This window comes from Oncorhynchus nerka, linkage group LG11 (assembly GCF_034236695.1).
Source record: "Oncorhynchus nerka isolate Pitt River linkage group LG11, Oner_Uvic_2.0, whole genome shotgun sequence".
NCBI classification, from domain to species: Eukaryota; Metazoa; Chordata; class Actinopteri; order Salmoniformes; family Salmonidae; genus Oncorhynchus; species Oncorhynchus nerka.
Window position 1 is genome coordinate 30,584,959 of NC_088406.1, and position 15,666 is coordinate 30,600,624.

At 42.6% G+C, this 15,666-nt stretch overlaps 1 protein-coding gene across 1 annotated transcript in view; it reads left to right on the forward strand.

Annotated features, from left to right (window-relative positions):
* LOC115136666 (kin of IRRE-like protein 3) overlaps positions 1-15,666 on the forward strand; it is a 255,613-nt gene that overhangs the window by 156,209 nt on the left and 83,738 nt on the right. The window contains exon 3 of the mRNA XM_065024393.1: positions 7,785-7,934. Within this exon, the coding sequence (XP_064880465.1) occupies positions 7,785-7,934 (150 nt within the window). The remainder of the gene's footprint in view (positions 1-7,784; positions 7,935-15,666) is intronic.

Here is a 15,666-nt window from a genome sequence, read left to right on the forward strand (position 1 = left end):
AAACATGCTGGCTCTCCAGAATGCAGAAACCTCCTCAATCCTCTATCATCATCAATACAACATACTGGCTCTCCAGAATACAGAAACCTCCTCAACCCCTATCATCATCAATAAAACATTCTGGCTCTCCAGAATGCAGAAACCTCCTCAATCCTCTATCATCATCAATACAACATACTGGCTCTCAAGAATACAGAAACATCCTCAACCCCTATCATCATCAATACAACATACTGGCTCTCCAGAATACAGAAACCTCCTCAACCCCTATCATCATCAATAAAACATGCTGGCTCTCCAGAATGCAGAAACCTCCTCAATCCTCTATCATCATCAATACAACATACTGGCTCTCAAGAATACAGAAACCTCCTCAACCCCTATCATCATCAATAAAACATGCTGGCTCTCCAGAATACAGAAACCTCCTCAACCCCCTATCATCATCCATACAACATACTGGCTCTCCAGAACACAGAAACCTCCTTAACCCATATCATCATCAATACAACATACTGGCTCTCCAGAATGCAGAAACCTCCTCAACCCCTATCATCATCAAGACAGCATACTGGCTCTCCAGAATACAGAAACCTCCTCAACCCCTATCATCATCAATAAAACATGCTGGCTCTCCAGAATACAGAAACCTCCTCAACCCCTATCATCATCAATACAACATACTGGCTCTCCAGAATACAGAAACCTCCTCAACCCCTATCATCATCAATACAACATACTGGCTCTCCAGAATAAAGAAACCTCCCCAACCCCTATCATCATCAATACAACATACTGGCTCTCCAGAATACAGAAACCTCCTCAACCCCTATCATCATCAATAAAACATGCTGGCTCTCCAGAATGCAGAAACCTCCTCAATCCTCTATCATCATCAATACAACATACTGGCTCTCCAGAATACAGAAACCTCCTCAGCCCCTATCATCATCAATAAAACATTCTGGCTCTCCAGAATGCAGAAACCTCCTCAATCCTCTATCATCATCAATACAACATAGTGGCTCTCAAGAATACAGAAACCTCCTCAACCCCTATCATCATCAAGACAACATACTGGCTTTCCAGAATACAGAAACCTCCTCAACCCCTATCATCATCAATAAAACATACTGGCTCTCCAGAATGCAGAAACCTCCTCAACCCCCTATCATCATCAATACAACATACTGGCTCTCCAGAATGCAGAAACCTCCTCAACCCCTATCATCATCAATACAACATACTGGCTCTCCAGAATACAGAAACCTCCTCAACATCATCAATAAAACATGCTGGCTCTCCAGAATACAGAAACCTCCTCAACCCCTATCATCATCAATACAACATACTGGCTCTCCAGAATACAGAAACCTCCTCAACCCCTATCATCATCAATAAAACATATTGGCTCTCCAGAATAAAGAAACCTCCTCAACCCCTATCATCATCAATAAAACATACTGGCTCTCAAGAATACAGAAACCTCCTCAACCCCTATCATCGTCAAGACAACATACTGGCTCTCCAGATTACAGAAACCTCCTCAACCCCTATCATCATCAATAAAACATACTGGCTCTCCAGAATGCAGAAACCTCCTCAACCCCCTATCATCATCCATACAACATACTGGCTCTCCAGAACACAGAAACCTCCTTAACCCATATCATCATCAATACAACATACTGGCTCTCCAGAATGCAGAAACCTCCTCAACCCCTATCATCATCAAGACAGCATACTGGCTCTCCAGAATACAGAAACCTCCTCAACCCCTATGATCATCAATACAACATACTGGCTCTCCAGAATAAAGAAACCTCCCCAACCCCTATCATCATCAATACAACATACTGGCTCTCCAGAATACAGAAACCTCCTCAACCCCTATCATCATCAATAAAACATGCTGGCTCTCCAGAATGCAGAAACCTCCTCAATCCTCTATCATCATCAATACAACATAGTGGCTCTCAAGAATACAGAAACCTCCTCAACCCCTATCATCATCAAGACAACATACTGGCTTTCCAGAATACAGAAACCTCCTCAACCCCTATCATCATCAATAAAACATACTGGCTCTCCAGAATGCAGAAACCTCCTCAACCCCCTATCATCATCAATACAACATACTGGCTCTCCAGAATACAGAAACCTCCTCAACCCCTATCATTGTCAATAAAACATGCTGGCTCTCCAGAATACAGAAACCTCCTCAACCCCTATCATCATCAATACAACATACTGTCTCTCCAGAATACAGAACCTCCTCAACCCCTATCATCATCAATAAAACATGCTGGCTCTCCAGAATACAGAAACCTCCTCAACCCCTATCATCATCAATAAAACATACTGGCTCTCCAGAATACAGAAACCTCCTCAACCCCTATCATCATCAATGCAACATATTGGCTCTCCAGAATAAAGAAACCTCCTCAACCCCTATCATCATCAATACAACATACTGGCTCTCCAGAATATAGAAACCTCCTCAACCCCTATCATCATAAATACAACATACTGGCTCTCCAGAATACAGAAACCTCCTCAACCCCTATCATCATCAATAAAACATGCTGGCTCTCCAGAATGCAGAAACCTCCTAAATCCTCTATCATCATCAATACAACATACTGGCTCTCAAGAATACAGAAACCTCCTCAACCCCTATCATCGTCAAGACAACCTACTGGCTCTCCAGAATACAGAAACCTCCTCAACCCCTATCATCATCAATAAAACATACTGGCTCTCCAGAATGCAGAAACCTCCTCAACCCCCTATCATCATCCATACAACATACTGGCTCTCCAGAACACAGAAACCTCCTTAACCCATATCATCATCAATACAACATACTGGCTCTCAAGAATACAGAAACCTCCTCAACCCCTATCATCATCAAGACAACATACTGGCTTTCCAGAATACAGAAACCTCCTCAACCCATATCATCATCAATAAAACATACTGGCTCTCCAGAATGCAGAAACCTCCTCAACCCCTATCATCATCAATACAACATACTGGCTCTCCAGAATACAGAAACCTCCTCAACCCCTATCATCGTCAATAAAACATGCTGGCTCTCCAGAATACAGAAACCTCCTCAACCCCTATCATCATCAATACAACATACTGGCTCTCCAGAATACAGAACCTCCTCAACCCCTATCATCATCAATAAAACATGCTGGCTCTCCAGAATACAGAAACCTCCTCAACCCCTATCATCATCAATAAAACATACTGGCTCTCCAGAATACAGAAACCTCCTCAACCCCTATCATCATCAATGCAACATATTGGCTCTCCAGAATAAAGAAACCTCCTCAACCCCTATCATCATCCATACAACATACTGGCTCTCCAGAACACAGAAACCTCCTTAACCCATATCATCATCAATACAACATACTGGCTCTCCAGAATATAGAAACCTCCTCAACCCCTATCATCATCAATAAAACATACTGGCTCTCCAGAATACAGAAACCTCCTCAACCCCTATCATCATCCATACAACATACTGGCTCTCCAGAATACAGAAACCTCCTCAACCCCTATCATCATCAATAAAACATGCTGGCTCTCCAGAATGCAGAAACCTCCTCAATCCTCTATCATCATCAATACAACATACTGGCTCTCAAGAATACAGAAACCTCCTCAACCCCTATCATCATCAATACAACATACTGGCTTTCCAGAATACAGAAACCTCCTCAACCCCTTTCATCATCAATAAAACATACTGGCTCTCCAGAATACAGAAACCTCCTCAACCCCTATCATCGTCAATAAAACATGCTGGCTCTCCAGAATACAGAAACCTCCTCAACCCCTATCATCATCCATACAACATACTGGCTCTCCAGAACACAGAAACCTCCTTAACCCATATCATCATCAATACAACATACTGGCTCTCCAGAATGCAGAAACCTCCTCAACCCCTATCATCATCAAGACAGCATACTGGCTCTCCAGAATACAGAAACCTCCTCAACCCCTATCATCATCAATACAACATACTGGCTCACAAGAATACAGAAACCTCCTCAACCTCTATCATCATCAATACAACATACTGGCTCTCCAGAATACAGAAACCTCCTCAACCCCTATCATCATCAATAAAACATGCTGGCTCTCCAGAATGCAGAAACCTCCTCAATCCTCTATCATCATCAATACAACATACTGGCTCTCAAGAATACAGAAACCTCCTCAACCCCTATCATCATCAATACAACATACTGGCTTTCCAGAATACAGAAACCTCCTCAACCCCTATCATCATCAATAAAACATACTGGCTCTCCAGAATACAGAAACCTCCTCAACCCCTATCATCGTCAATAAAACATGCTGGCTCTCCAGAATACAGAAACCTCCTCAACCCCTATCATCATCAATAAAACATGCTGGCTCTCCAGAATACAGAAACCTCCTCAACCCCTATCATCATCAATAAAACATTCTGGCTCTCCAGAATGCAGAAACCTCCTCAATCCTCTATCATCATCAATACAACATACTGGCTCTCAAGAATACAGATACCTCCTCAACCCCTATCATCATCAAGACAACATACTGGCTCTCCAGAATACAGAAACTCCTCAATCCTCTATCATCATCAATACAACATACTGGCTCTCAAGAATACAGAAACCTCCTCAACCCCTATCATCATCAATACAACATACTGTCTCTCCAGAATACAGAAACATCCTCAACCCCTATCATCATCAATAAAACATACTGGCTCTCCAGAATACAGAAACCTCCTCAACCCCTATCATCATCCTCATCTACGGAATTCACTCTGCCAACATTATCATCCAGTGATAAAACCTTAATTTCAACATGTAGTGTTTTTTAACCCTTGTAATAAGAACATTTGTTTTCACGTTGGTGACACTAATAATTCAAAGACAGTTATACTGTATTAAAGTGACCTGCTACCCAATCTCATCTCATTTGAAAAATAATAGCCCATCTCAAATGAGCATTTGCGGTGCGTGGGGAAAATCACTGGGCCAGAAAAAGCCAGAAGAAATAAGCCATATTACAACCTATGTGTTATGAAAATTGCGTTGTTCTGCTATAACCTGTTAGTCCAGATGCTTTGCCACCATGATATACAGTGGGCTAAAAAAGTATTTAGGCAGCCACCAATTGTGCAAGTTCTCCCACTTAACAAGATGAGAGAGGCCTGTAATTTTCATCATAGGTACACTTCAACATTTCAACATCATCAAATCACCTATGCTTAGCCTAATATGGTGACAACTTAAAGATACCAAAAACGATTTAGTGCAATCAACGTAAGCTAAATATGATGTCGGCTATCCATGGTTCTGATTTCTGTATGTATGTGTGTGCGTGCGTGCGTGTGCGCGCATGCGTGCGTGTGTGCATGTGTTCGTACAAGTACAAAAAACATGTTGACTCACCCTACTTGCAGAGAAACGCCAATGACATCCTCCTTTCTTTTATGTTGACTAAATGGTCTCTGACTCTGTCATACAGTACATGCTTTTTATTTTTTGGTCCTAAGCTACCTGGCTAAAATGCTTGCTCTTAGCCTAACTTCCATTCATGGCAGCTTGTTAACATGAATTAGCCTTCTACAGCCTTCCACATCTAGCTACATATTGAACTTCCATCCTCTCAGGCCAGGGGCACAATGTATGAATTTATGGTTGGATCAGAATCACCGTTATAATCATTGGCCAGTACGGAGAATTAAGTAAAACCACAGTCCAAATCTCTATCTCCATCCATGGCTAATTTAGGAAAGGGACAATTTTAGCTAGCTAGCGAGCCACCGGAGGACAACACAACGAGATGCAACAATTCATGTTGTTTCTGTCAATGACGTTTGGCTCTCGATGTGATGTGATTGGAGTGAAGCCAAATCCAAACTGGCTTCCCTCAACACTTATTTTTGATGCACCAGGACCATTTTATTTATTTTTATTTTATTTTATTTAACCAGGTAGGCAAGTTGAGAACAAGTTCTAATTTACAACTGCGACCTGGCCAAGATAAAGCAAAGCAGTGCGACACAAACAACAACACAGAGTTACACATGGAATAAACAAACGTACAGTCAGTAACACAACAGAAACAAATCTATAAACAGTGTGTGCAAATGAGGTAAGATTAAGGAGGTAAGGCAATAAATAGCCTGTAGTGGCGAACTACAATTTAGCAATTAAACACTGGTGTGATAGATGTGCAGAAGATGAATGTGCAAGTAGAGATACTGGGGTGCAAAGGAGCAAAAAATACAGTATGGGGATGAGGTAGTCGGATGGGCTATTTACAGATGGGCTATGTACAGGTGCAATGATCTGTGAGCTGCTCTGACAGCTGATGCTTAAAGTTAGTGAGGGAGATATGAGTATCCAGCTTCAGTGATTTTTGCAATTCGCTCCAGTCATTGGCAGCAGAGAACTGGAAGGAAAGTTGACCGGAGGAGGAATTGGCTTTGGGGGTGACCAGTGAAATAGACCTGCTGGAGAGCGTGCTAAGAAGTGTGTGCTGCTATGGTGACCAGTGAGCTGAGATAAGGGGGGACTTTACCTAGCAAAGACTTATAGATGACCTGGAGCCAGTGGGTTTGGCTACGAGTATGAAGCGAGGGCCAGCCAACGAGAGCATACACAGTGGTGGGTAGTATACAGGGCTTTGGTGACAAAACGGATGGCACGGTGATAGACTACATCCAATTTGTTGAGTAGAGTGTTGGAGGCTATTTTGTAAATGATATCGCCAAAGTCAAGGATCGGTAGGATAGTCAGTTTTGCGAGGGTTTGTTTGGCAGCATGAGTGAGGGATGCTTTGTTGCGAAATAGGAAGCCGATTCTAAATTTAATTTTGGATTGGGGATGCTTAATGTGAGTCTGGAGGAGAGTTTACAGTCTAACCAGACACCTAGTTATTTGTAATTGTCCACATATTCTAAGTCAGAACCGTCCAGAGTAGTGATGCTGGACAGGCAAGCAGGTGCGGGCAGGTTCGGGCAGCGATCGGTTGAAGAGCATGCATTAAGTTTTACTTGCATTGAAGAGAAGTTGGAGTCCACGGAAGGGGAGTTGTATGGCATTGAAGCTCGCCTGGAGGTTAGTTAACACAGTGTCCAAAGAAGGGCCAGAAGTATACAGAATGGTGTCGTCTACGTAGAGGTGGATCAGAGAATCACCAGCAGCAAGAGTGACATCATTGATGTATACAGAGAAAAGAGTCGGTTGTTGAGCTCATTCACAAGTTGAGCTCACTCAGTTTAGCTCAATGCTGATTGGCTATTATTTAATTATTTTTTTATCAAGGGAGGCCAAATGCTCACTGGCTTCCCTTGCATTCAATGCTACGGGAATCAACAATGTCATACTCTTTTTGACCAGACAGCATCAGATAGATGGCCAACACATTTAGAGACAGGGGCGCTGTTTCGCTCTCTGGATGTGTTCTCCGGTGAGATACATTCAACCTCTTACAAACTGAAGAAAATCATGAAACAGAGCATTATTTTTATTGGTACATTTTTTATGCTTCCCTTGGCATCCATGAATACACGTCACTGCAAATTACCTAATGTTTAAGGTAACACAGTAGTCAACAATCTATATTGCACCATTGATCCTTTGATTGCCTATGTTCAGGCATTGTTGCCCATTTCATAACATGTCAGTTGGATTGAAATTTGCTTATAAAGGTTGAAAGACCAGACTCCAAGTTCTGACAGGGAATGTGTTGTGTCCCAGGCTACCCTCGTTACACAGTGATTGGGGACCACAGTACAGGGGAACACCACCTCCGGATCCAACGTGTGGAGCTGATGGATGACGCTGTCTTTGAGTGCCAGGCAATCCAGGCAGCAATGAGGTCCCGCCCTGCCAGACTCACTGTGCTGGGTAAGTGAGGATTACATTTACACACAAATGCACACCACACATACATGCATACAGTAGACAAATGTACAGTAATGTGCACAGAGAAAATGGCAATAGAGGCAGGCAGTGACTTAGTAGCCACCTCAAACCAACCACAATGTCATATCTGTAGTGCTTCTCCCTTCCCTCAAAACGTTCAACATTCAAAATCCACTAAATCTGTGTACTGAATCAATGATTGTGCCAGAAAAGCCACAACTTTGTATTAGCATAACAGCAACTACCAATATAATGATACAGCAAATAGAAACAATACAGCATCTCTAAACTTTGCCAGTCCCTAATGTTTTTACTTTCATTTCTTGCTTCACTCCCAGCTGGCTTCAGTGTTAATTCTGAGAGGCTACTGGTTCTTCATTAAACTTTATTGGGTTATCATTCAGTTTGGCCAGTTCTGCCTTATTGGGCAGCATTAGTAAAATCACTGCTCACTCTTCTCTATCTCTTCTCTCTGCCCTCCACTCAGTATACCCTTCTGCTGTGGAGGATTATGGGTAATATGAGGGGGAGCTGGAGTCAATGACAGAGCCAGAGAATAAGGGAGAAGGACTGAGGGGAGAGGAGGAGGGAGAGTGGGAGGTTGTGGAGCAGAGTATCCTCACACGAGAGACTCATCCACCTTATTGATCTCCGCTAATGAAAAGTGAAACTAATGATCTGGAGGCAGCCAGAGAAAGGAGAGAGGGAAGACAAATTGCGATCCAACGTCTCTCACTACCGCACCCCATGCAAATGGTTATGAATGAATAATTACAAGTTCTTTACTGAGAGTCAAAGGAACTTTACCCCGCTTCCCCTTCCTACCCTCCACCCATTCAAAGTTAAGTTAATCTTCCTCCAACCCCACCGTTCAAGCATCTAAGTAGTTTGATCAAGGCCTCAGGGATAGGAGAAGAGTATGACACACTAATGATTTAGGATGCATTGCTATACTGTACCCTCCATTTATTTGTGGTCTTTCTCAACTGTCTCTGTCAACGGGACAGTTATAAATCATGCAGTGCCTTGTGTCACCATCGCAGATTTTAGAGAAACAACAAATGTCGGTACATATAAGTGTCGTGTCGGCCGAAAGCTTCAATTCTTGTTAATAAAGCTGCACTGTCCGATTTACAGTAGCTATTACTGCGAGGAGCAGAGCTCCGAACAACAAAACACTTTTTCACCTCAAAAGGTTTTATAAATTCACCTCTGAAGGTGAAATGTGCATCTGAAATCTTGCTCTGATTTATCATCCAAAGGGTCCCATCAATAACATGAAGTGTTGTTTTGTTAGATAAAATAATTTTCATGTCCTAAAAAGGTCCATATAGCATGCACGATCGATTTTGTATTCCCACTCGTTCAATTTGCAAAGAAAGGAATCTGTGAAAATCGTGTTTGTATGTATTCACCAGAGATCCTAGAACATAATGAGACTTCACTATATCATTAGGGCTGTAGTTTATCCTACAGGACACCATATTTGGTCAGCGAGCAATCTCCTCATGGCACGCCGATGATGCGGGCGGTCTTCACTTGAATGACTCTAACTTTGTCAAATAAGCACCAATCGGGGTCAAACAAACCATACATCTGTCATAAAATGTAGCTCCTAACCTTGTACGACCGCATGCCTTTTCATTTTGGACAAAAATTATACGAATATTCAGAGTTATGAAGTTATGAAAACGTGTTGTTTTAAAAATGTTGAACTTATAATATGGCTACTAATAATGGAAAAGCTAAATCAAAGTCCAAGTATTCAGATTTGACGATATTCTTGCAGAAAAACTGTAATATGAATGTGAATGTCTCCTTCACGATTTGCCAAAATGTACCTGGGTGACTTCACACTAAATGTCATGTAGCTCGCTCATACTTCAAGTTATTCGTCTGAAACGTTGGACATATGCTGCTGACATCTTTTGGACACCATCGGAATTACAACCAGGGTGATGGCTGGAACTGGGTCCTTTCTGCTGCATTTCAAAGTTGGTGGTAGAAAAAAACATGTTGGTTTTTTCTATGAATTTTCTTTTACCAGATCTATTGTGTTATATTCTCCTACATTCAATTCACATTTCCACAAACTTCAAAGTGTTTCCATTCAAATGGTACCAAGAATATGCATATCCTTGCTTCAGGGCCTGAGCTACAGGCAGTTAGATTTGGATTAGATTAGTCATTTAGGCCAACATTTTTTAAAAAGTGGGGCTATCCCTAAGTTAATTGAATCTTGATGATAGTGTTGCTTTGGGGCTTGCTCAACATTGAGTTTAACTAAAGCATAATTTTCCTGTGCAGTACACTACTGCAACTGTTGATACATGACCAATAGTATGTGGACGCTGGACTTGCTTCCATTCAGCCACGAGATCATTAGTGAGGTCGGACAATTAGTTCTGGCTCATAGTCTGCGTATGAATTCATCTCAAAGGTGTTCGAGGGGGTTGAGGTCAGGGCTCTGTGCAGGCCAGTCAAGTTCTTCCACACCAATCTCGACAAACCATTTCTGTTTGGAACTCGCTTTCTGCACGGGGGTATTGTCATGCTGAAATAGGAAAGGGACCAAACTGTTGCCACAAAGTGTGCAGTAGCGTTAAGATTTCCTTTCACTGAAACTGAGGGGCATAGCCGAACCATGAAAAACAGCCCAAGACCATTCTTCCTCCTCCACCAAACTTTACAGTTGACACTGTGCATTCGGGCAGATAGAGTTCTCCTGGCTTCCACCAAACCTAGATTTGTCCGTCGGACTGCCATATGGTGAAGCTTGATTCCACTGCTCCAGAGTTTTAACGGCGGCGAGCTTTACACCACTCCAGCCAACGCTTGGAATTGTGCATGGTGATCTTAAGCTTGTGTGCGGCTGCTTGGCCCTTTTCATGAAGCTCCCGACAAACAGTTCTTCCAGAGGCAGTGCTTCCAGAGGCAGTTTGGAACTGGGTAGTGAGTGTTGCAACCGAGGACAGACGGTTTTCACGCGCTACGCTCTTCAGCACTTCACGGTCCCACTCTGTGAGCTTGTGTATATATAGTGTACGTTTTTAACCCAAGTCTGTTGAGCTGCAGTCACATTCACGACAATGTAAAGATGGCTCCTGAAAGGAAAGAGCTGTTTAAGCCCCATTAAAATGATTAATCATCAATAAACGAGGGGAGCCATTTGTCTCTATTCCTCTTCGGCTATTTGAGGGTGAAACACTTATCATCCTTTCTCATAAGCCCCGCCATAAGATGTTGTTTAGTCCCCTGCTTAGCTGGCTGACTCCTGAATACATTGTGAAGGAGGGCCCCCAGGCAGTCACACATGCAAGGCAATGGAATAAATATATGCAAGCCCCGTGTCACTGCAAACTCTAAGCTGTCAATTACCCGCCAGTGGTGACAGAGTGTCTATCGACTCGGAACACAGTGACTGTCCGTCCACAGAGTGGAACAGTCTCCCTTCTCTCTTACCTGACTGTCAAATGAATCTAAAAACATTCCCCTACTCTCTCTCTCATCAGCCAATATATGTTCCAGCTCTACTGTTTTCTCCATCAAAGGGAACTGTTTTCTTTATGACTTTGCTATTTACAGAAAAAAGACACAGATTTGGAGTGCTTTTTTTGTCACTCGATATTCTCACATAAGATTGGTACTGTGGTCCATTTGTTCATTTATTACAGAAAGGCTTACAATTCTAGTCTTACAGGCAATTACCAGTCCATTGAATTCATAATCCTGAATCCTGATGTTCCAATAAAAAATCCTTGAAATACCCAGCAAAAAGTTAAAGGATACACAGTCTCTAACCTGACCTTACTCCTGTTTAAACATTAGCAAAACATTTGTGGGGGAGTTTGGAGTGTCTTAATTGAGTAGCATTAGGAATAAAAAGTAAGCTTATCAAATAAATGCGGTATGAGGAAAAGACCATAGAGGAATGAAAAGGGTCATCAATAATGTAACGAGGCATCAACTTCCCTACCCAGAAACGTTTCCCCTCTGGAAAATTGTCTTTGAACTTTGAACCCCATATCTGATTGCGATCATGGGATCCAGGTTGCAGCCATGGAGGCCAAGAGGCTTGAGGTTTGGTGAATTAGGCATGAAGGTCAAGAGTGATCTAGGGGTTATGGTCTGGGGGTAGTCCTGAGGCTAATTATATCCCCTTCAGCAAGGTAGCAGGCATCCAAACCGATGCCTCAATGTGTTAACCTGGGGTAGGAAAGAAGGGGGAGGAATGGGTTCTCTGGAATAAGGTCTCTCCCCTTAAACAGATCTGTGAGACCAGGTAGTCCTTTGTAAGAGAAATGTGCATCATTTACCATTTAGCGATGGAGAAAAAATTGATGCTTTTTTATAGAGTAGACCAACACTGAATGATGAGGACTGCTGTTGACTCTAATGTGACTTTTAGAGAGCTCATTGACATTCATCCTCTGACAAGTATTCTAATGAACCTTCATTCCTCATCAATCGCTTATGTTGATCGCTTTCCTTTGTTGTTCCTTCCCGTTCCTCGCTAGGTCTTGCTTTTTAATGCCGTAGCCCTCTGTGATCACAACATTTGATGCACTCCAAGATGAAAAACTACATTTAAGGCATGCAAAGTAATGCCACAAGGCCCTAATACATTCATAAGTATTCTCTGGGAATTTATGTTTTGATTCTGCCCATTAGGAAATATTTACATTGCTGCAGATTAACTCCACAGAAAATACGAGGGCCAGATCTGTCCTCTGTTTTTCATTTGCTGTCAAGATAATTATTAATTAGATTCACACTGCTACGGGAAGATCAAGTTTCCAGCCACTCTTCTGCCCTTGTTTGTAACTTTAGAGAGCATCCAGAGGCACACCGATTATTCATTTTTAATTACAAGAGTGCAAGATGTGAGATCTGACAAAACACTTCCTTCCAAATTGGCTAAACATTTGTCTTTGGAGCAGCCAAAGACAAGGAAGGGCACTCAGCTGTGTTGAATTCAGAGGCAAAAATCACATTTTCCAAGAAAGCTTGTCGATTATAATTCTCTGGCTGGTCTAGTCTTGCGCAGTGCCAGGGGTCATGGTGTGCCTCGCAGCACAACGTTGGAATGGGAGTAATCTAGTTATATCTAACTATGCACAGATAGTTTGCTTCCCAGTGTCCTCTTTTTACTGCTTGGAGCTAACATCTAGTCTTATGTCTAGTTTTTCTTCCTGTGGTGAAATTGATTGTCTGTTCAACATGACCCTTTGTTATTTTTACTTTACAATCCACCTCATCCTCTTGTCATTCCTTTGTCCTCCGAAAAATAGACTTGTCCAGTCAGGGGAGGGAGCCAGTGACTTATTTGACTTTCACACACCTTGGAGAGTGTAGGTCATCCACTAGATTTTTCCAATAGTGGTGGAGCAAACAATGCTGCTCTGCACTGCAGGGTCTTCTTAGCATGACATCTGATTAATAAGTACTCTCTCTACTGAACTGCATCTAATGTCAACTTCGAAATTCTTCCGTCATATGTTTATTCTATTACATTGCAATTTTTTAAAACTTTAAAGCAGTGATAGACAAAGGGGGAAAAAATGCAATCATTTAATGAAAAAGTGTCCTTCAACTGTAGTTGTTGAAGGTAAAACTGAATTTTGTCTCGCTCAAGGAACTCTATTGAAATCTTGACACTAAACCGAAGGGCAGCTTTATGAGGAACATTGTGTTTTTAACTAGACACAAACAAGAAGCAGTAATTGTCCCTAGGTCTCCTGTAGTTCAAACCACTGAATCCCACTTATGATTTATGGAATCATGCGTTTCAAAATAGATGCACTATATGAAAATAGAAAGGACACAAAGTATATGCCTTATTGAAGAAGCACAAGGGGGAGAATGCAAGTTGATTGGTTTCCAGTAACAGTCATGACGGGAGCAGTATTTCCATCGGCAACACTTTTACCGTTCCAACTAATTAATGGAAGTGGTTTTATGCTTCCCCAGCTCTCTCTTTCTCCCTTTTTCTCTCTCTCTCTCTCTGAATGTTGCTCCTTGACTGTGCATGCCAAAATTGTAAAGTCCTGAAAGAAAATGTTGAAACACCTCATTAAGCAGTTTAAGTGTGCTAGTTTTCTGTATGTAACCAATTTATCTCTCACATAACTCAATTTGGCTCTAGCCAAGAATGTCCGCTGAAGTAGGGCCAGATCAGAACCCCTGATCAGCAGTCATTTTGTTAGAAATATGGCTCTTCCATTTACATTATCTTGCGAACACTACCCTGATTTACATTAAAGTACATTACTGAGATCTAAGATAAAGAGAACATCTATAATATCACGGACTCTATGAACAGCTGTATGTTAATACCCAACAGATTGCATGTAAGACATGCTTTTTTGGTTTGAGTGTTTTAAAAGGGAGGGGTACTTTTAAACACACACACAGCTGTGTTTTGAAATCTTTTCAAAATCAATATGTCATGTTCAGTAATAAATGATCATAACAAAAACGATTATTGACTTAAACAAATCTAGAACTGGAAGAGATGAGAGCTTGATTGACACTCTATAAGGAACAATCCATTTCGATAACATTTAATGTGAAGGTATATATTAACAGGAGTCTGTTTTTACATTTCATGCAAAATGACAGCCACATTGCTACAGAAACGAACACACACACACACACAAACACGGCAATGTCAGTGCCCTCCCAATCTGTTGAGAGCAACTTTAGCGCTACACATCGCTGCTCTGTGACGGAGCCATCTCTGCACGCTGCTGACAGCTCTGGCATCTCACCACTCCTCCCATGTCTCCAGAAAACCTCCTCATCCCTGCCTTCACTCTCCCTCTGTTGGTCAGCATACACACACCTACACCACCTACACCCACACACACACACACACACACACACACACACACACACACACACACACACACACACACACACACACACACACACACACACACACACACACACACACACACACACACACACACACACACACACACACACACACACACACACAGTCATATCGTCATACCTCACATTAATCTCTCTATCGCTGATCATCTAACACAGCCAGTATTAGCAGAGTGGGAGAGATAGAGACAGTCTGTGTGAGCCAAGATCTTGTGACCTACAAACAGGTGTATGGTGACAGCACTTGAAGAGGCCTGTGATTTGGGCCAGTGAGCCACGTATGTCTCTTGTCTTCCACCTACGATGGATCGTTCTTTTCGCCCTTCTCTTTTGTGATCTATCTATCACAACCTCTGCAAGCTGCCAGGGCGCCGTCGAATTGGGGTGACAGGTGTCTGGTGCGAGCATTCTGCCGAAACCGGCGGGGCGAGCCGACCCATTGTTGTTCCAGACATGTCGGCAGAAGCCCAGCACTGTGCACATTGCATTTCCAGACACTGTCGGCAGAAGCCCAGCACTGTGCACACTGCATTTCCAGACACTGTCGGCAGAAGCCCAGCACTGTGTACACTGCATTTCCAGACACCGTCGGCAGAAGCCCAGCACTGTGTACACTGCATTTCCAGACACTGTCGGCAGAAGCCCAGCACTGTGTACACTGCATTTCCAGACACCGTCGGCAGAAGCCCAGCACTGTACACACTGCATTTCCAGACACCCCACACCGCCCCCTCCCCATCTCAGAGCTCTTCTGAGGTTACCCCTCTCAATCACCCACCTCCAAATTGCCTTTTGAACCCACTCTCCTGTTCCTGGAAGG